At 36.0% G+C, this 23,923-nt stretch overlaps 1 protein-coding gene across 1 annotated transcript in view; it reads left to right on the top strand.

The window, feature by feature from the left end:
• The window catches only part of LOC135195839 (uncharacterized), a 27,040-nt gene extending 19,379 nt beyond the window's left edge, over positions 1-7,661 (top strand). The window contains exons 2-3 of the mRNA XM_064222356.1: positions 5,818-5,978; positions 7,341-7,661. Of these exons, the coding sequence (XP_064078426.1) occupies positions 5,818-5,978; positions 7,341-7,406 (227 nt within the window). The 3' untranslated portion in view covers positions 7,407-7,661. The remainder of the gene's footprint in view (positions 1-5,817; positions 5,979-7,340) is intronic.
• The last annotated feature ends 16,262 nt before the right edge of the window (positions 7,662-23,923 follow it).

The following is a 23,923-nucleotide window of genomic DNA, read 5'->3' as shown; positions in this document are numbered from 1 at the left end:
CATTATAGAATATCTGTTTATCTAAAATCTCGAGGTCATTTATCTAAGATGTTTTCACCATTCTTGGTTATTTCAGCTCCATATTTTCGTTTTTGTCTTCTATATGTGCTACTTTCTGCATAGCTTTTCGCTGCATGGTTAGAACAACAGACAAAAACCTTGAATGAATTCAATGGAATGAGAGGAACTGAACGAAATTTTTGGAAAAAGAGCAATTGTTACAAACTAAATTTGCCCCGAGAAGTTAGAAGGTTCCCCCCCCCCCCCTCCCCCCAAAACCCCTCCCACCGTCCCTTCTCTCTCTCTCTCTCTCTCTCTCTCTCTCTCTCTCTCTCTCTCTCTTCCCTTCAACATCTTTTATCCCTACGGGTTAAACTAAGTTCGAGGCCTGACACAGCGTACACGAAGTTTGGAAATGATCTCGCCTACTCATTACCTTTTGTTTTGTTTCGGGTAAGAAAAATGAAATGCGTCAATTAAGGCTAATAGTTATGTTCGACATTTTCTTCTTCCAGCGCTCTTAGCTTTTTCTCTCTGTGTCCCTTTAGTTTCAGGTCCCTCTCTCTTTTGTTTCTTGATAATAGTTGGGACCAAGAAGCACATCTTGGCGGCCCAACTTTTATTACATAACCAGACGGGGCTGGGATTTGTCTGGAATTTGCGGATCTTTCCTGGATATTGACTCTGGAATTTGCGGATTTTTCCTGGATAGTGACTGACCCCACAGGTTTTAATTAACCCGGTGTGCATCCACCTTTGCGGCTTGTTTAGTGAAAGTCCGTTGGGGATTACCGTAAAAACGTCAACAAAAGACTTTAAATATCATAAAGAAAATGACCACCAAGAAATGCTAGTCTTTGATAACGACCCCCGAAAACCTTTGGCGGTTCACTATCTAGGAAAGGTCGGAACTGTAATTATCAGATGGTCTCTCTTAACTGCAGCCTGCCTTAGACAATTACCGTTCATTGTTGTCGTTTCCTCTGAACCTAAATACTGAATATATATACCATTGTCTTCAGCGCAATTAGGCCTATACGTCCTTTGATCCTAAATACTGTATATATATATTCCGTTGTCCTCACCGCAATGAGGCCTATACGTCCTTTGATCCTAAATACTGTAGTATATATTCCGTTGTCCTCACCGCAATGAGGCCTATACGTCGTCAATTAGACCTATACGTCGTCGTTCCTCCTCGTCCGTGACCCGGATAAATGTTTGATGGATTGATTGCTAACGAACGTCCTAAAAATGCAGAAGATGATGAAAACGACGAGTATTCATTCCCCTTGATCAGGAACGCCAGATCTCTCAGCGGCAAATGAGACTCCGATAATCCGACTGTCGGCCCAAAAGCAAATTGGTGAATGAACTCCCAGCTGACCCATCCCCCCCCTAACCACCCCTCCTCCGGCAGTCGGAAGACCTTCTCCACTCCCTACTTCTTGTAAGAGCTTTAAGTTTACCCTCCCACACACCCAACTACCTCAGACCGGCCGAAGTTAAATTTCCCGGGAGAAAAATCGAAACATTCTCAAAGTGGAGGACAAAAACAAAATAAGCCGGGGCATAATTTTGAAGTAAGCCATACTGGATATCAGATCAAAGGGTTCGCGCCAGGCTCACCATTGGCTTTGCGGAGTTTGGCCGCCGAGGCGGGGTCGACCTCTTCCTCTTCTTTTTCTACTTCTCCTCCTCCTCCTCCTCCTCCTACTCCTACTCCTCCTCATTCTTCTTCTTCTCCTTCTTCTTCTTCCTCCTCTTCCTCCTGTTTTTCAGTTTCTTTTTATCCAAACGCAGAACTTGAGGTATCGTGTTCAAGTTTCCCAGGGCGAGGTGCGGTTTTTCCACAGTTTATAATCCTTTGATAATTGGTGGCTATTTTAAGCGATGTATTAGCGATAATGGATGGCTTGCGAATCGAAAATTTTAAAAAAAAGTCAAGTACTCGGAACTACTGAAGATAACGGGGCAGCAATTGCATTAGGCAGTGAGTTATAGTCATTATTTTTGGCAACTGAATATAAATATTAGAATGTCTTCCGTGTGGTCATTTTTACATAAGGTTTTCTTTTAGTATAGATATAACCATTACCACTGATAAGATATTGCTCGAAGATATTAAGTATATATTTCAATTCCATGAATTATCTATCCTATGACTGAAGACTGGGTTGTGGAATAAATTAAGGTTATTTGTAAATACATTGTGAAAGACATGACCGTTTATAGTTACCATCCTCTCTCTCTCTCTCTCTCTCTCTCTCTCTCTCTCTCTCTCTCTCTCTCTCTCTCTCTCTCTCTCCCGTTTGCTTATTAAGCACAGCAGCAAGCAATATTTTCTCTCGAATCACTGATACCTTTAGTGATTTTAGAAGCGCGGGTCATCTTACTGTGTGTGTGTGTGTGTGCAGGTGTAGCGTATAATCATATGTATGTATGGCTTTTTATTGCAAGAGTAAAGGGGAGGTTTTCTTTTAATTTTACTTCATCTCCCATGATATTTCAACTTATTTTCGCTGGAATTTAATAGTAAAAAGATGTTGCTCTCAGAAAATAGCCAGATATTTCAGCGAAGCAAAATGAGGAGTATTAAACCTTAGGCTTATGTTTATTTGGAGTTGATTAAACGGCAGATACTTTATTTCTACTTTAAAGAAAAGTGTTAGAGGAAAATCATTTTCAATATTGTATTGGTGGCCTGATTACAATGAATAAATGATAATGAGGGTGATATTAATGTGGTCTCATTAAACTGAATGATAATGATCCTAATATAGTGGTCTGATTAAACTTTACGATTATAATGGCATTGGAGAACACAATCCACAGTTATTGTAAAGGAAGATTGTACAGATTCTCGAGAACTTTTTCGAAATTTGAATATTTATACAGTATTGACTGTTTTCTCCATTTAAAGACTCAAGCTATTGCTGAGAAATTCACAGTGTCGTGATAAACTGTTCTGTAATATAAATCCACAATTATGTAAATAGATTGTATTAATTTGCAAAAGACAGAACAAAGACCATCGAACAATTGAACGGTGTTCCTCCTCAGTCGTTCAAACGTAAACAGAAAGTTTGTTTATATAACAGTGGATCTTAAATTACACTCAAGCTATTATTGAGTATTGTCTACCACTGACAGTAATCAAAATTATAAAGAAAAAAATTCTACTCTAGTCCCATCAAAATAAAATCTCTATTTTTCTTTTAATAAGTAGGATCTCTTTCCTCTGTATTTTCCCTTCACTTCTTCGTACCTCTTCCTAATGAACACCATATTCTTTGGAAGCTTTAATTTCAAGTCAATGGTCCGTTTGGTGGGCTTGTTCCATGAGAATAGGTTTCATCTACTGGATAATAATAATAAAATATAATAATAATAATAATAATAATAATAATAATAATAATAATAATAATAATAATAATAATAATAATAATTAATAATAATGTTCTAAAGGGTCCACAATAATAAAAATGTTAAAAGTTTGTGTATAAATTATAAACACTTCATAAAACCTTTCGAACCCTTCCCTGGGTTCATCCTCTTCAACGTTTTAATTATTGTGAACCCACAATTAAAATGAACATTGTATAAACATTGTATAGAACATTGTATAAACACTCGTGATAGAGAGTTTTTCCCAAATAATAATAATAATAATAAAATAATAATAATAATAATAATAATAATAATAATAATAATAATAATAATAATAATAATACTACTCTTCGTAGTAGCCATGATTCCCATGACAAAAGTACTACAGAAGATGGATGCCGGGTACCAACTCAAGAAAAGAGGCACAAAATCAACCATCTGATGTTCATGGACGACATCAAGCTGTATGTAAGAGCATCAAGGAAATAGATACCCTAATCCAGACTGTAAGGATTGTACTCTGGAGACATCAGGATGGAGTTTGGAATAGAAAAATGCGCCTTAGTCAACATACAAAAAGGCAAAGTAACGAGAAACTGAAGGGATAAAGCTACCAGATGGGAGCAACATCAAACACATAGATGAGACAGGATACAAAATACCTGGGAATAATGGAAGGAGGAGATATAAAACACCAAGAGATGAAGACACGATCAGGAAAGAATATATGCAGAGACTCAAGGCGATACTCAAGTCAAAACTCAACGCCAAAATATGATAAAAGCCATAAACACATGGGCAGTGCCAGTAATCAGATACAAGCGCAGGAATAGTGGAATGGACGAAGGCAGACTCCGCAGCATAGATCAGAAAAACCAGGAAACAAATGACAATACACAAAAAGCACTACACCCAAGAGCAAAAATACGGACAGGCACTATACATAACACGAAAGGAAGGAGGAGAGGACTACTAAGTATAGGAGGGAACTGCGTCAACATCGAAAAAGAGCACTGGGGGCAATATCTGAAAACCAGTGAAGACGAGTAGGCTAAAGAGTGCATGGGAAGGAAGGACTAATAAAAGTAGACGAAGACCCAAAGAACTATACAGAGACAGAGAAAAGACAGAAAGAACAGAGGACTTGGCACAACAAACCAATGCACGGACAATACATGAGACAGACTAAAGAACTAGCCAGCGATGACAATTGGCAATGGCTACAGAGGGGAGAGCTAAAGAAGGAAACTGAAGGAATGATAACAGCGGCACAAGATCAGGCCCTAAGAAACCAGATATGTTCAAAGTATGATAGACGGAAATAACATCTCTCCCATATGTAGGAAGTGCAATACGAAAAAAGTGAAACCATAAACCACATAGCAAGTGAATGCCCGGCACTTGCACAGAACCAGTACAAAAAGAGGCATGATTCAGTGGCAAAAGCCCTCCACATGGAGCCTGTGCAAGAAACATCAGCTACCTTGCAGTAATAAGTGGTACGAGCACCAACCTGAGTGAGTGATAGAAAACGATCAGGCAAAGATCCTCTGGGACTATGGTATCAGAACGGAGAGGGTGATACGTGCAAACAGACCAGACGTGACGTTTGATTGACAAAGTCAAGAAGAAACGTATCACTCATTGACGTCGCAATACCATGGGACACCAGAGTTGAAGAGAAAGAGAGGGAAAAAAATGGATAAGTATCAAGATCTGAAAATAGAAATAAGATATGGGATATGCCAGTGGAAATCGTACCCATAATCATAGGAGCACTAGGCACGATCCCAAGATCCCTGAAAAAGGAATCTAGAAAAACTAGAGGCTGAAGTAGCTCCGGGCCTCAGCAGAGAGTGTGATCCTAGAAACGGCACACATAGTAAGAAAAGTGATGGACTCCTAAGGAGGCAGGATGCAACCCGCAACCCCACACTATAAATACCACCCAGTCGAATTGGAGGACTGTGATAGAGCAAAAAAAAAAAAAAAAAAAAAAAAAAAAAAAAAAATAAAAAAAAAAAAAAAAAAAAAAAAAAAAAAAAAATAATAATAATAATAATATGCTGGAACAGACCTTCTATCAAACAAGTTTTTTTTTAAATAATGGCAGAATTCACAGAATTGATTTTGTACAATATTCTTTTAATTCTCCTTAGAAAGACAAATCATAAGGAGAATTGAAAGAATATTGTACAAAATCAATTCTGTGAATTCTGCCATTATTTTTAATAATAATAACAATAATGATAATAATATCACAGTCTCGCGAAGAACAAATTGTTAAAAAATTCACAATTATATATTTAGATATATTTCTATGTCAAAAAAAAAAAAAACAAAAAAACTTTCGAACACCTGAACGGTGTTGTTCCTCATCAGTGTAGACGTTAAAAAGTAACACACATGTTCTTCCCTTCCCTTCAGAGTGCCCCATGGGGAGCGACGGCGTTCGTAAGAGGTACTGCCCGACGCCCTACCAGTCGGGCGAGCCTGAATGCATAGAGGACGGCCAACTGTGCGACAATAACCCCCAGTGTCCGAATGAAGAAGACGAGGCTCCTACCCATTGTCTCTTCTACAACGCTGTAAGGACTTCTCTCTCAACTCGTCACCGGCTCTCTCTCTCTCTCTCTCTCTTTCTCTCTCTCTCTCTCTTCATCAATTGCCTTCTCGGGCTTTTCAGTCAGTTTTCCAATAAAGATTAAGGACTCTCTCTCTCTCTCTCTCTCTCTCTCTCTCTCTCTCTCTCTTCTTCTTCTTCTTCTTCTTCTTCTTCACTTGCTTTCTCTTGCTTTTCAATCAATTATCCAACAAAGATTGTGTTTTTTCGTTCTCTCTCTCTCTCTCTCTCTCTCTCTCTCTTTCGTGCATTACAATCAGTTATCCAGTAAAGATTGAGCCTCTCTCTCTCTCTCTCTCTCTCTCTCTCTCTCTCTCTCTCTCTCTTTCGTGCTTTACAATCAGTTATCCAGTAAAGATTGAGCTCTCTCTCTCTCTCTCTCTCTCTCTCTCTCTCTCTCTTTCGGAAGAAAGTTAGTAATTAGTTCTTAGGCATTTAATATAACATTTATCTCGATTAATTCCATCACTGTCATTCTTGGTTTCACCTCGAACAACTCGCATCTGTATTTATTATAGCCACAATAAACTTTTATTTATTTATTTTTTAGTTTGAAGATATCGAGATGTTAAAAGGTCTTTGTAACCATTACAAATACATGTGTGTTATGTGGAAGGGATCAGTAAACTCATATGTAACTTACAAGTACAGAAGTATCTTGTATAAGGGATCAGTAGAGTCATATGTAGATTACAAGTACTTTAGTAACTTGTATGAGGGATCAGTAGAATCATATACAACTTCCAAGTACAGATGTATTTTGTATAAGGGATCAGAAGATTCATATATAACTTCCAAGTACATAAGTATCTTGCAGAAGGGATCAGTAGATTCATATATAACTTAGAAGTACAGAAGTATCTTGTATAAGGCATCAGTAGATTCATATATACCTTAGAAGTATGGAAGTACGTATCTTGTATAAGGGATCAGTAGGTTAATTTATAACTTAGAAGTACGTAAGTATCTTGTATGAGGGATCAGTAGATTCATATCTAACTTACAAATACATAGGTATCTTGTAGAAGAGATCAGTAGATTCATATATAAATTACAAGCACTTAAGTAACTTCTATAAGGAATCAGTAGGTTCATATATACCTTAGAAGTATAGAAGTATCTTGTATAAGGGATCAGTAGATTCATATATAATTTAGAAATACATAAGTATCTTGTAGAAGGGATCACCAGATTCATATATAACTTACGAGCACAAAAGTATCTTTATGCAAGTTGTAATGAACTAGTTAATTAAATGTTGAGAGCAACACGAATTCGGAAAACTCACGTATGCTTCATTTTTTTCTCTCTCTCTTTCCCCTTACAGTTGAAAACGCACATCGAAGCCCTAGAGCGGTACGTCCTAACGGAGCAAAATCTGAAAGACTTCTGAAAGACGGCCTACCGGAAACGAGCTGAAGACTCAACTAGAACAGAACGAGAGGAATGACCGCGTCCCAGGAACCACCTGCCGAAGGAAAACCTCGTGGGAAACGAGCTGAGGAGTCAGCGTGAAGAAGAAGAAGAAGAAGAAGAAGAGTGACAGTCTCCCACAAACTAAGCTGCTGCCAGCGACGTTCGGCAGGCGAAACCGCGCTTGGAGTGGAGGAGATCCGTTTCTGCAATAAAAGTCCTCTCTCTCTCTCTCTCTCTTCTCTCTCTCCTCTCTCTCTCATATTCGCTGCGTTCTGCGTCATCCCAGCCACTAAAGGTCCTTCCTCATTTCATTCCAGAGGAGTTTCGACTTCCTCCTCATTCCTCCGTTTCTCCCGTCTCTCCGTCATCGACCTCTCCTGCCTTCTCCGTCAATATTATGTAGATTGTCTGATTATCGCCCCGGCTGTTGCGTTTTGTGATACACAGAGTTTATTTCTCTCTCTCTCTCTCTCTCTCTCTCTCTCTCTCTCTCTCATACAGCATCCCTCATCCGTCATAATATCTCATCTCATAATTCCTTTCACTTCCCGTCGGACTGTAAGCTGTCCAAAGTATTACAAATCTCTCTAGTGGGGAAACCCCATTTACTCTCTCCGCTTTTATCTCTCAGTCGAGATGTTGTTTGTCTCTCGTTCCCACTTATATCTCACCAGCCGCCACCTCTCAAATAAAACCGACGACGACCCTGGTGTCTATTATTATCGTCTCCGACGACCCTGGTGTCTATTATTATCGTCTCAGACAATGAAAGACTCCTCATCTACTAGTCTAGCGTTACGTTTCTAAACATTCCATGATTTTGTTTCCTCGCGTCGGGTTTGTTTATTGCGCGATTTTCCTCGGGGGGTAGATCGTCATTATCATTACTGTGATTATCGTTATGATGACCGTCATTATTACTATTATGATTGAGGATCCTGAGAGGAAGATGTTGTCTTCTGGAGCTCTTAGTGGTGGAAGGGAACGTCATCATCCACTGGACCGTCGGAAGAGGACCCGTGTGTATCTGTCCATTTCACTCCAAAGATCTGTTTCGTTATTTTCATTCAGATGTCGAGTCGAACTCTCTCTCTCTCTCTCTCTCTCTCTCTCTCTCTCTCTCTACATATCACTGGCATTATTTCCAAGGCGCCGCCAAGGCTGAAAGACAGACAAAAGAGAGTCGTAGTCCTATAAGTAGTCGCATTTTTGGCCTAGGTGCTCCGGTGGTGTAAGTAAGACTATTCAGGCCAAACTTATGATATTTTTTTACGTATGAGCGTTGCAGAGTTTTTTGAATACCTTTTTTTTTCTTAAGTGGAATTCGGCGCTGTATATAATAATTACGATGTCCTGTATATACTGTATGTATTATATGATATTTCATGACTTATTTATTTATTATTTATTAATACTCAACTAGATTTAGAGGAAGATTTATGTTTGAAGCAGATTATTTTGCTAAATATATATATATATAAATGAATGTCTCACTTTGCAGTTGCATTTTAATCAAATTTGGCTAATGATGAGTGTGTATGTGAGTGCCTGCGTTTGTTAGTGTTTTTTGTATATATATGTATATGAGTATCTATATATGGACATACATTTCCTTACGTAATTACATAAATCTTATATATATATATATACATATATATATATATATATATATATATATATATATATATATATATATTATATATATACGATAACATAGGTAAAAATAAATCCAGATATCTATGGATTATGAGCATCCATTAACATATCGATGGAAATATCCATACACACGTATTTACGTAATTATGTATACGTGTATTTATTTGAACTCGCTTATACTGTACATAAAGATTATGAAATTATATATGTATCATGTACAGTATTCAGATTCTATACATATAGTCATTATACGATGTTCTGTACTTAGGCATCTCATTTATATAGAGGAAAAATAACGCTTTTTGAAAGGAAACAAAGAAAAAAAAAAGAGGAAACTGGCCAACCAATTTCCTTTATGCGTCCCAGGATTTTTGTAATGTCTTCTTCCCTCGCGGTGGTCCGTCAAATACATTTGGAAATATCAACTCAAAGGTTCTTGTTAAAAAGATCTTTCGTGTTTGATGGAGGACTGAGGTGAATTTGTGTTATTCTTTATTCACTTCATCTTTATTTCTTTTCGATCATCCTTAGTATCTGTGCATTCTTGAGGTACGAATGTCAAGGCAATATCTGCTGTCTAGTAATTCCAAACCATATCTGTCCTTCAGCATCTTTTGCCGAATCTAGAGTTTTGATGTTTCTTTTCTGAAGTCTATTTTTTTTGGTATTCGTTTTTTCTGTCCCACCTTAGCAAGAAAGTCATTGGGACAGCCGTTTTTATATATATATAACATAGAGAGAGAAAAATCTCTTCTTTTTAATTGAGACAATTTTCGTCTGTGAGATGGAGAACAATATCGTGTGTTTAAACAAAATAATCTGGTCAATAGAAAGGTTATTACTGTACTGTCTGGTCATTGTGATATATCTTAAGCATATCTTGACATATATTTTGTGCAATATGTTATATGTTATGAAAGTTTATGTGTCTTACAGTAAAAATAAAATTCATGAATCGAAGGTTTTTTTAATGGTGATTTCATTCATATGTGGTGAGTCTTGTGAAGCAAAAATTAATTGTGCAAATATATATATATATATATATATATATATATGATATATATATATTTATATATATATATATATATGTGTGTGTGTATGATATATATGCTAATATAGGGATATACATGATATTATATATATATATATATAGTATATATATATATTATATACTATTAGAATATAATAGATCATATACATATATAATAATATATAGTACACTATATAGAAATAACGTAAATATATTAAACTTCATATATATATATATATATATATAACCTATACATATATATATATATATATATCTATATAATATATATAGATATAGATATAGATATATATCTAATATATATATATCAGAATATTATATATATATATATACTATATATATATATATAATGATGTGAAATTGAAAAGCAACCATGGGGTTTTTGAGCCCTATATTAATCTGCAATATCTTTTTAGAGCATCAGTCATCAAAAAAAAAGTCAGTTGAAAAAACCTAAAACAAAAGTTGTTTTTCTTTCTTTTCAAAAATGAGAAGCCTTCTTTAACGGCACCCTCATTGCCTTATCAATCGTCAGTATCAAAATTTCCTATTAATGGTAAAATGAAAGACGTATGAAGCGCCCCCGCCTTTCGCATATGCAAAAATGATTGCGGACAATTTTAATTCTCCAGTTATATTCTTTTATATTTATTTAAGGCGCTTCAAATAATGTAAACTAAAAGTCAGAGTCAACAGCAAGCGCTGTCAGGCACTTGAAATCTACACAGTAGATTCGGGACAAGTTAAGTATATCCTAGTTTAACCAGACCACTGAGCTGATTAACAGCTCATCCTAGGACTGGCACGAAGGATCAGATATTTTTACGTGGCTAGGAACCGATTGGTCACCTAGCAACGGGACCTACAGCTTGTTGTGGGATCCGAACCACATTACATCGAGATATGAATTCCTAATCACCAGAAATAAATTCCTTTTGATTCCACGTTGGCAGAGCGGGTTGGGCGGGGGGAATCAAACTCGGACTACCGCAGCCACGGGACACAACTGGTACTACATCAAGAAGACCTGGCTTTAGCCACCTAGTCCAACGAGATGAGTCTTGATTTCTTCACTATCAGAAGCAAAGTCAAGATCGTTCACAAAACTTTGACTTTAAGCCCTTCAAAAGCAGGTTTAGAGTCGGTAGAGGCAAGTCTGAACTCGTGGCCATTGCCAAGGTTATCATTGCTAAAACTAGTCATGCCTAAAGTGACGTCACAAGTAAGCTAATTGTTTCTCACATACGAAGGTATATATGAAAGTGCCTGCGTAACAACTTCAGAAAGGGAAAGATAGATATTGTCTGATAATAACTGCGACTTGCATTAACGTAACCTTTCAGAAAAGATGAATGAGTTCATTCTTGTTCATCTGGACGCGCTTTGTTGGAATGAAAAAACACTAATGAGCCTAGTTAAGAGGAACAGCACTTACAACCTCTCTTTGCAAAGAGGTACGAAAAATCTAGCGAGTTTTTTCCACCACAACTGCCTGCTACGTCTAAGTTTATTATTATTTAGAATAAATGAGCAATGAGACTATCAGAATGACTGATATCGTGAGGAACTTCAAGTGATGGCTGATTAACTTCAAGTGTCTCTTCAAGTAGCCCACCTTTGTCCTTGAGGGGGGGTTAACACGCTTCTCGGAAAACCTCTGACTATGAATAAATAAATAAACAAATAAATTCTTCCTACTGGCTACATGCCTCCCCTTCATTCTGATTCTTTTAGTCAGACGCCATTATCCAGTTTGTATTGTTGTTATACACTGAGAGAAGTAAGTCCACTACAGTAAATGTAAAAAGTTTACCTTCACTCAACTTCTTTCTGAACTACATTAAAACTATCTAAATAAATTACCCCGTACGAGAGGAACAAAATCAGATTGTTTCCCCCTTTTAGAGTGTTGCCTGGGGTTCCAGAGACAATATTCAGTCTACTTTAAAAACTCTGCCTCAATTTAGTCATGTCATCAATATAAACATCGGCAATTAAGATAAAAAGAATGACGTAATCATCACAAGATACGGCTGTTGAAAAACACAAGATCTGCATATATTTTTCACCCATCAAATTGTAATGCTATCTTTTCAAATGAGTCATGCTTTAATATCAGAAACTCAAGATCAAGGGAATTTTGGAAAATCACCTGCATTCTACTTGAATTACACTTTAAATTCCACTGAATTATCGGTAAAAATAAGTTGTAATACAATAATGCAATACAGTGGTCAAGACCCTTATAGCTTCCTTATCAATACTTGGATAAATTGTTTGATCCGTTTTGTAACTAAATTAGTTTCCTGTAACTGGAGACTCCCCAAAGGAATAGGAGTAATTAAAAGCTCCTGTGACAAAATTACAAGACGAACTTAGATGGAAAATAAGATATGCGGACAGAATTCCTTCGGTTACAGGATGGGATCCTGTTCATTACATACAGTTCTTTGTACCTTTAGCGTTTGGCTGTAGGAAGTTCAGTCTTTGGAATTTAAAAAAAAGATCATCTTTACTTCCTCAGTACAATGAGCCACGGCATTTTTCAAACAAGCAAAATTCATCAGTATATCAATAGAAGCCTTTTTTGGTGCCTGAGTTTTCCCTACCTACGTCAATGTTTTATTGCGTCATCCACTTTGCCATCTTCTTCTTTAAATTATCATTAAGCAAGAAGGAACATACTGGAATTAGCTTTTGCCTTAAGCATATCCAACATGCAGCATAACAATGACCGCTGGAAAATAATCACAAAACCAATCAAAGCATGCAAATGGTGATGACAATGTGAAACAATAACTATCCAAACGATTTACTCTGTCCAAATAAATAATGACGAACTTCAGTGCATCACAGTAAAAATAATGGCTTTTCACTGCACTTATTACACCTGAAAAATATCACTCACATAACTCACGACTTAGTAACCAGAAGAGGGAAAACGAAAATGATAAATATCACCTAGATGGACTCTAACTAACAGCATCTGCAGTTCTACGGAAAACCTAAGCTTAACTTTGGAGTTGTCGTACCAAACTTTAGGATAAAAAGCCAGTACAAAGGATACGACTGTTTTCAGCGGTGAAATAAGAAACGCAGCAGAGCCTCAAGTAGAGCATCATTATCGGTTAACTTACTTCTCAGTTCAACATTCTTTCCAGCACCTGCACAAAACTGTAATATGTTTGATAAGAATGAAACATTAATTTCCGGTGCGAATGGAACATGATTGCCTACAGAAGGACGCGTTCCTTTCTGACTTAGAAACAGTGTTAGTGTTAAAAATGATGACACTTATTCCTAACTCGAGAATAATAAGCAGACGTTAGTGCTCTAGAATATGTTCGTCCTCGAGGCACCGATCATCTATACTGAACTTGAGTAGAACACCATCTTTCATTGACTAACTGAATTACGTTACTACTACTGCTTTAGAATTCACCTTTGATGGAATACATCAGTGGTGGCCAGACTTTTGGACTCCGAGATCTACTCTAAAGACTGAAACTCTTCTACGATCTACCATACTATACAAAATCACATATTATTACGAAGGGAAAATTTTTCAAATAGCACCATAGTAACGAAAAAACATGAATACAATTTCCTTTCACTTTTATATATATATAATATATATATATATATATATATATATATAATATATATATATTATATATATAATATATATATATATATATATATATATATATGCATGTGTTTTTCGTTTGTTTACATAGCATCGTAGGGGAACGGCGATCGACCAAAACAACGTGGCCGCGATCGACTGTCAGATGGGCGATCGACTCTTCGGCCTACTCTGAAATACATGTTATGACATTTCCTATACATATAGCTGCAAAATATGACACCCCTTCAGTCTCGAAGGACCCTCATCCCTTTCTCTACCTTTGTCTACCTGACGGCGCTTCCTTTTAAAGTGTAGGAAACAAACTATAGAACTACAGTTGCTCTCATTTTGGGAAGGATAGCCAACACAAGAGCCAAGCTTTTTTCACAAGAAATAATGACACTGAAGTAATTAAAGGAGGAAGTGTTTTGTATGGATAAATGTATGATATATATATTTATGGTATAGATATATACATATATATAATATATACATATTTGTATATGTATATATCTATACCTATAAGAAACATATCCATATATTTATCCATACAAAACACTGCATCCTTTGTTTACTTCAGTGTTATTATTTCTTGTGAAAATAGTTGGTTTGGTTTTTGTGGTGGTTAATATATATATATATATATATATATATATATATATATATATATATATATATATATATATATATATGTATATATATATATATGTATATATATATATATATATATATATATATATATATATATAAAGGATGGAGAAAAGCCAGCGTAGCATCATACATGTATTTTCCAAATTTTCGAGACTTTGGGTCTCATCATCAGGGCTGTAAAATATACAAAATATACAAATTAAAAAGGCTCAGTATTAATATTAATAAAAACGGAACAACATAAAAGTTAAACATATAATAATTTAAAAATGAACTAGAAAAAATATATATATATAAAAAACTAAAAAGTGAAGAATGCATAAGTTAGTACCTATCTATATGGAGTTAAAAAACTGAGTGACATTGTCTGGTTTTGGAAGGAGGACGTCAACTATGCTATATATAGAATTTGTAGAAGAAGTCTGACCATTTAATGGGGGCACAAGCTGTTTGATTGTTAACGACTCCAAAACAGAGAGAGAATAGTCCATTGGGCGCTTGGGTGACAATGCGAAAAATCCTTATATGAAAATGATGTTTTACATTTATTGCAATGTTCTCGTATGTTGGAAAATTCTTTCGTTTTCAAAGTACATCCCGTACGGTGACTGACTCCGAGATGAGAATCGATTCTGACTTTGAGCAATCTTTTGTGGCTCCCACGGTATTTCCCGATCTTACATTTCGGGCAAGTAAAGCAATATACCACCAAAGATCGCATCAAAGCCGGAAGTTTATCTTTGTGGGAGAACAAAGAACCCAGAGTTTTAGGATTTTTTGCTACTAACTTAAGATTCACAGCCGGAAAAGTTTTCTGAATGACTTTTTGTATTTGCACCTTAAATGCCATTAGAATGAATGAAAGGTATCGAGGCATATATAATAGTTTAGGCACGTTCGGTACAAGTTGACGTGGCTGAAATTTATCATTTAAAAAGTTATTGACATATTTTCAAGAATAAGGCTGGAGGATACGAATTGTTTTTAAAAAACTGAAGTAAAAATTGGATTTCGCTATGGAAGTTGTGCCAGTTGGACGATAACGTATAGGCACGGTGTAATAGCGTGGAAATACTATTTAATTTAAATGTTATGGAACAACTGCTGTAGAAAGTTAGTACCTTGACCTGTGAAACCGTCTTTTTTCTAAAGACAGCTCGTATTAAAACCATGTTCTGTCCTAGTAATTAAAACATCTAAAAAAGCAAGTTGGTTGTCTTGTTCATGTTCAATTGGGAAATTTATATTAGGATGTACGCCATTGATATATTCCAAGAAAGCTTCAGCTGCTTCTCGGGACCTAAATAGAATCTTAAGTTAGTAGCAAAAAATCCTAAAACTCTGGGTTCTTTGTTCTCCCACAAAGATAAACTTCCGGCTTTGATGCGATCTTTGGTGGTATATTGCTTTACTTGCCCGAAATGTAAGATCGGGAAATACGTGGGAGCCACCAAAAGATTGCTCAAAAGTCAGAATCGATTCTCATCTCGGAGTCAGTCACCGTACGGAATGTACTTTGAAAACGAAAGAATTTTCCAACATACGAGAACATTGCAATAAATGTAAACATCTTTTTCATATAAGGATTTTCGCATTGTCACCCAAGCGCCCAATGACTATTCTCTCTCTGTTTTGGAGTCGTTAACAATCAAACAGCTTGTGCCCCCATTAAATGGTCAGACTTCTTCTACAATTCTATATATAGCATAGTTGACGCCTCCTTTCCAAACCAGACAATGTCACTCAGTTTTTTAACTCCATATAGATAGATACTAACTTAAGCATTCTTCACTTTTTAATTTTTTATATATATTTTTTTTTTTCTAGTTAATTTTTAAATTAGTAATATTTAACTTTTATGGGTTGTTCCGTTTCGTTTTTAATTAATATTAATACTGAGCCTTTTTTAATTTGTATATTTTTTGTTTATATTTTACAGCCCTGATGATGAGACCAAAGTCTCGAAAATTTGGAAAATACATGTATGATGCTACGCTGGCTTTTTCTCCATCCTTTTTATATTAAATCTACGGCGTTCTGATGCCCCACCCACCCTTCCTGTATATATATTATATTATAATTCTATATATATTATATATATAATATATTAATTATATATATATAGTTATCTATATTATATTATTCTATTATATATATATAATATATATATATATAATTATAATATTTATAATTATTAATATATATAATCTATAATTATTATATATTCTATATAATAGTATAATATATATATATATAATATATATTAATATATATATTATAGTATATATTAGTATTTAATATATAGTCATCAAATACCCAAGGAGCAGTAGCTCGGATTGATACATTGATCAAGGATTATCCTGGTCGAAAGGCGGATTCCATGTTTGTGCAAACTTCAAGATTGAATTCTATATCCACTCTACTTCACAGGGTTTTTACGCTGGCCTCTAGTTGGGCCGCCTTTCATGACGAAATCGCATCCCTAACCAACTATTGTAAGAACAACTGTTTCCCACTTACTATATTCTCTAGATCCCTCAATCAGTTGCTTAATCTTAAGATGAATGATCTGCCTATAGTTCATACGGTCCCCAAATTACCTCTGTATGCAAAATTCCCCTTCCTACATGATAATGAATTCAGGAAAAAATGCATTAGCCTGTATAATAAAGAATTACCAGCGTTGAATCTGAAGCTAATCCCAAAGAACCCACGAACTATTGGAGCCTTATTCCATTCCAAGGATACAGTCAGTCCTCTGTTTGCATCTAATGTGATCCATAAGTATACCTGTCCCAGATGTAGTCTGGGCGCATATGCTGGGTGCACCAGGAAACTACTAGAAGTTACGAATCAGTCTAACATAAGGAATCATGCTAAAAAAATTTAAAACTCACATAGACGCCAACCATTCTAAAATTATGGGAAAGGTGGGAAATGGGAAATGAGGAGACACCAACCACTTTGGAGGCCATAATGGTCAAACTGTCCATTCCAACGCTCAACAACCAATAATCATCGTCAACACAGCTGTTTATTGCTTAATGTTTATTTATTTACTTATTTATCTTTAACTTCATGTGTCTTCTCCATTTACGTTATCCTTTTCTTCCAGTCTTACCCTTCACTGCCAACATGGGTAGAAGGTCTGTGCCCCTTTTCTGTGACTCTTTCTTCCCCTTTTTTGTTCCTCTTTATATACCTTTCATATTATATATAAAAGCATTTATTGTTTGTAACCTTTTTTGTTTCATCCCTGAAAATGCATCAATTGATGTTACGTGTCTGCTCTTGAATGAAAGCAACAAATAGAACAACCACCCATGAATTCTTGATCTTATGTATATATATATATATATATATATATATATATATATATATATTATATATATATATTATATTTGTCATTATGTGATCCTTTTCCATTAAGTATTATAATTAGATTTAGTTTTTATTTAATTTGTGAAATCTACTTTTGTAAGTTTTACTTGTCGTTTGACCTCAGATTATAACAGTTGTTTGCTGATTATTAACATTTGTGTTTGTTTTTCAAAGAGGTGGTGTGTGTGTTTGTGTCCCTCCCCTGTGGATAAACGGGGTGACTTCTTAGCTTCCGTGAGGAGAACAGGCAGTTTTTCTCTGGACCTTTTCCTATTCGGAATAATTTTCCCTTGCTTCTTGGATGATGTGTAGTACTACCGTCACTTGTTTCTTGATGGCTGCAGAACTTGAGGATTTACATTGGACAGCCGTTATCTTCAAATTGGAAGCTCTCTCTAGATTACTTATCTGAAGATCCTTTGGAATTCACAGCTCCACCTCTGGTTCAGTTATAAAGCTAGGGGGATCTCGCTATCCCTTGGTAAGGTTTTTCATACCTTTTGACGGTGTCAGTAACCTAGATGTTGTGACGCCAGATTTAATAGACGCAATCAATCAATCATACCTTTTGAATTTTATTGATCACGGCTGTGATTCTGTTGTGGCTGCTCGACTGGGCCTGAGTGGATCAACGACCTGTAGTACTACTCCTCCAGACGTGGAGGATTCCCTTATTCTCTGAGGAGAATATTAAGGATTATTTATAAAGAAGCTTACTAGTGGACAGGTTTTCGGTTTTTTTAATAGATGTTAAAATTAGCCCAAGGAATAAGAAATCGTCATAGGATAATCTTTCTTTAACTATTTAACTCCTTCCTGTTGGATGGAATAAAAACGGTTTTGGTTTTGATGTGCGTTTTGTGTTTCTATCTTTATTTTAGTAAACGTGTATTTTGAATTATTATCATTAAGTGTGATAGTGTTTTATTTATTTCCTGTACTCAAGAGGTTCAGGTGTAATTTCTATCTGTTTATTCCTTGTTTTTTACTTTATTTGTGGCTTTTTCGTTCTGTTGCCTCTTGTACTCCCCCATGAACTTGAAGTTCAACCTTGTGCACTTTCAATAATTGAGTTTTTTGGTAATTATTTGATTCCACCCTTATTGTGGACCTTCATCCCTCGCCTGTTAATGTGGATACTTGAATGAGGAAATGATAATAGTGTATTTTTGGTGGTGATGGGTTTAAACGAAGCCATTACAATTTTTTTTTCTTCGTCCGTTTTCTTTTCATTATATTATATTCTATATAATATATATATATATATATATATATATATAATATATGTATGTGTGTTTGTTGTGGTGGTGTGTGTCCCTTGTGGTCCCTGTTTGTTTGTTGGTTTGTTGTTAGTGTGGCTGTTGTGTGGTTGTGGTTGTTGGGAGTTTTAGTTTGGTGTGGTCTTGTGTGCTGTGCGGGGTTATACTGTTATGTATCAAAAGACCAGTCAAATTTGTTTTTAATGGGGAATTTTTTTATCGAAAATAGTTTGGCATCAGGCTTATCGGGTGTTGTAATTCCTTATCATTCCTGCCCTTAGCAATATTTAACATGAATTTTTTTTTGTTAAAAGAACCAAAACTTTTTCCAACTACCAAGCAATTTTGCCCCTCAAAAAAAAAGTTTTATATGGTTTGAGGTATGTGGCTGATATTTCTTTTGTACTTTATTTGGCCATTTTTCACGAAAAAAATCTCCAGGGATTCCAGATACTTAGCTCAATAATTTAGTCTACTCTAATAAATTGTTTCTTTAAGGTAGATTTTGTTTTTGTTTTTTTTTTTTTTTTTTTCTTTTCCTTTCTTGTCTTTTTTTTCTTTTCTTCTTGTTTCTTCGTGTAGTGTAGAAAGAAAAAGAATTAAAATTAATTTAATTTGAATTTTCTTGGTGGTTTGGTAATTTTGTTTAGTTGTTTGTACCTACACAAGTCCGCTAAAAAATGGATTAGTAAAGATTTCACCTTTTTAGTCTAATGAAAATCAAATATACATTGTGCCTCTTTTGTTCAATTATTCCATTCCCAATCCCATTCAAAATGTTTTAAATTTTCTTTGCTTTTTTCTGGAATGTTTCTTTTCTGGGCTAATTACGGTTCTTGTAAGGCCCTTTCACGTGTCTTTTAGCCTCAAGTTTTTGTACCTTGACGCTGGATTAAAACTATTTATGATATTGCCCTAACTTTAAAACCTTAAAATACCCAATAGGACCTTTGTAAAGATTATAGTATGGATAAACAAATAAAAAAAAAAAAAGGAAAAGCTAGCTAGAAAAATAAAAAAATTTTATTTTAATAATGAATTGCTTAAAGGTTTTTTTAAGAAACTTTTCTAGAATTTAATTTTAAAGACTTTGTTTTCAAATAAATGTGTTGTTTTAAGTAATATTAATGTTAAGAGTTTAGTAACAAAGAATTCTCCTTAAAGATGTTTCTGTCTGCATATATGAATTTTTTTGTAAAAAGTGTGATAAATTATATTACGGACAAACTGGAAAATTACTTTCACAACGAATCAAACAGCACCAATATTCGGTGAGAACCGGTCAAATATCGAATGCATTATTCGTAGATATAAGAAATTTAGATCATCCTATTAACTGGAGTCAGGCAAGATCCTTAATGCCGTGTTGTTGGACACAGAAATAAAAGGAATATCATTGATTCTTGTTTCATCAAATCAAATAATGGAAATGTTCTAAATTTAAGTCTTTTTTTTTTTTTTTTTCAACTCGATGCCTTCATGATTAAAAAAAAAGTTGTACAAATGCTTTTGGACTTAGTATGGTTAAGCTTCCTTTTCTCTTATGATTAAGTCTGTTTTAGTTTGTGACCATGTGATCTCCGATTATCCTGGATTATCTCTATAATCATTACCTTTTGACAATTAACCACCTGTAGTCTTGAATTTTTATTTTTGTTTACCTTGTAACTTTGCTTTTCGACTGTATCTCATTTTCTGCCTCGTCACTGCCTTTTTGTGTAAAGGACGAAACCGCTTGGTTGCGAATATCTGCCTATTGTTTTTCCTGTGGTATTTTGCTTATATATACATATACGTATATATATATATATATATATATATATAAGTGTATTGTTTAGAGCAGGATTCATCTTTGAAGGTCAAACGGTGAGTGAAGTAAGCTTTCTAAATATAGGCTCATAAAAATAGCATTAGCTTCCCTCCGCCCTATAAATACATTTTATGGGTCATAATGGAACAGGTGCTTAAAGGGTCTTAAAAAAAATTCCCGTCCAGTTCATTAGACGCAATGTTAAAGGGGGAAGTTTTCCATAGCAGCTAATGGAACAGTTATTCTGAACTGGCGGTTTTTTTTTTTATAAAGACAATACTTGAAATTCTTCCTTTTTGCATATAAATATTTCACCATATCGATGTTCTAAAGAAGAAGGCAAGTTCTTCAAGGTCGTCAGATGGGACGAAAAAACCACGGCGCATTCTTTGGATATGGGCTCATCAGACGATAAGAAGTATAGAAAGGCGATGTGTGATCCAGTTTCCCGAAAAGATAATTAGAAATGAGATGCTATGAGACACGGGAAGACACGAAAGGAGTTACACAAATAATACTGAATTTCTCTGCATCTACGTATACTAATCATTTATAACATTCTAAAATACGTCTAAACACGTTTTCAATGATGCCTAGAAAGTACATAATAAAGATGTTCGTCCTGCTGTGAGAGACAGGAAGACACAGATTAAGTATTATTTAATTTTTATGAGACTTTACAGGTTAAAATAGTTTTTAAACAGTTTTGTTTTTTGTAGTCATGTATATATATAATATATATATATATATATATATATATATATATATAATATATATATATATATTAGATTTACGTATTAAGCCCGGCCTTGAGAGAGGCTATATACGTAAACGGAAATAATTGAGGGGATTTCAAGAGGAAATTGCTTTAAACTACCGTAAACTGATAGTTATTGATAATTTCTTAGAGGGAAAGGTCCGCCAGAAAACTCAGCTCGTTACTTTACAGCTATTTATTTACAAAAGGCCCTTACTGGCCTGGAGAAAGGGAATTATATATCTCTCACAAATGGATAATAGCTGGCTCCAACTGGATTAATTCAAGCTGGTTTCATAAACTTGGGTAATGCACACTTGCGGGCAGAGAGACTGGGCACGTGACTCATGGAATCTGGAAAAGAATCCCAGATAAACAAGATAAAAGAAAAAAATGACTTCTTGCTTTGATTAAGGCTGATTAATTCTCTAACACTGGGGGGAAGGAAACTAATGTTTCACTGAGGTATGCACTGAAGGCTTGGTCTTTAACAATCACAAAGGGAAGCACGTGGCCCGATGAGGACAAAGGGTCTTTTGATGTAGAAGGGGTAAAAATAAGACTTGAAAATGAAATTAGCCAAGAGTCGTATGGTAGTAAAAGGTGCTGGTTGAAGTTACACTTTTAGACGTACCTGGATGCAATATTCAGTGTATCGTTGTAGAAGAATGCGGCCTGACTTGGTTCAGGTCTGGGGTTCGTGCCCGCCAGTACGCCGAGCCGATAGGCTTAAGTGTCGGAGGCTGGCCGCTGGACATCTGTCCTGGGTCACAGACTGAAGAGGACTGAGGGAGAATCCTGGTTGTTTTTGAATCTCACGGGGCTTCCAAATACCGCCTCGGGCATCGCCTTGAAAAGTGATAAACACAACGCCAGCAAATTGGGAAGGAAAATAGGTCTTATTGTAGAAGTCCCTAAATCCCATCTCGAAGCCTAGCTACTCTTGTGACTTGCCTCTCTTACCCTAAGCTTCCGTCAGACCGGAAATACCTCCCTACGACATGCTCTCTCTCCCAACATCAGTTGCTTTAGGAGAAGGCATGGCTGCTTCTTTTATAACTAATATCACAAAAAAACTCTGCTGGGAAGGTGAGGCGTTCTATAAACGTCGCAATATATATATATATATATATATTATCTATATCTATATATATATATATATATATATATATATATATATAATATAAATATATATATATATATATATATATATATATATATATATAAGCCATTCTAGAGGGCTTATAAACAACTTCCCTAGAATATCGGAACATCTTACAAGACGCCATGAGGTCGTTAACGGTCATTCTCTCTCAGATGAAGAAAGCGTCACCTCCCCCAACATCCCCCAAAAAGTCCGTTGGGCATGGGCGTCCCTTATAGGGGCACTCATTGGCCATAGACCTAAGGACAGGTGAGACCCAATCATGGCCTAAAGAAGCAATATATCGGGAGTTTCTGGGGGGTATTGAGGAGAGAGGAAACCAAGCCGTCTCCTTGAGGGTCAGTTAGTCAGCGTCGGTCAAGAGAAGGGAAAAAGACGCACTTTCCCCTCGTGCCCTCTGCCGGTTTCCGCTCGGTCTCAATCCCGCCGTACTATAGATATTAAGTTCATTTCACTCGGGCCCTTGTGTAAATTTATTAGAATATAAGACCGGTGTTAAATTAATCACTGAGCGTTTGATTTCTGCATGACCCACAGTAACTTAAGAAACCCACGCGACCCAGGTCGGGGTCATAATTTTGGTGTCAGGTGTGTGGGGTACGCTGCGAAGCGCTAATTAACGTTAAATATAGCGATCTGTGGGGTACCATAGTGTGCGTTCGTAATACAGGTGCAATACGCTAATTGGTCATCGTTAACCAACTGTGGGTTGTTGAGGTTGTGCCAACTTGATAATTAACCGCAAAAGTGAAAAACAGTGAGGTACAATGGTGTATAATACACGAAGCGCGAGGGCCCAGGTGCCTGACGGTGATGCCGAGGGCGTGAGAGACGCTAGAGCGGTAGAAAGTAGCCCGGTAAGGAGGCGAAGTAGATCAAGAAATAGACGGACTATATGCATTTCTTAAGCGTTCATGGAACGGAGACAGCGTGGGGGGAAAACCAGACGAACGCGAGGGACTCGGACAGTAGCAGACCGTGTAGCGGATCGTCGGGAAACACGAATAGTAACGGCGAAAGTGTAACCAAGGGGACCACATCGTCGGAACGTATGTTACCGCCTCCGCCTCCGCCGCCGGACGCAGATAAAAGACCAGGTCCTGTAAGAGAATTACCAGTCCTTGGAGGGTACGTGCCGG

Source organism: Macrobrachium nipponense, chromosome 16 (assembly GCF_015104395.2).
Source record: "Macrobrachium nipponense isolate FS-2020 chromosome 16, ASM1510439v2, whole genome shotgun sequence".
Lineage (NCBI taxonomy): Eukaryota > Metazoa > Arthropoda > Malacostraca > Decapoda > Palaemonidae > Macrobrachium > Macrobrachium nipponense.
Note: the sequence above shows the minus strand (reverse complement) of the source record. Positions and strands in the feature narration are given on the sequence as shown.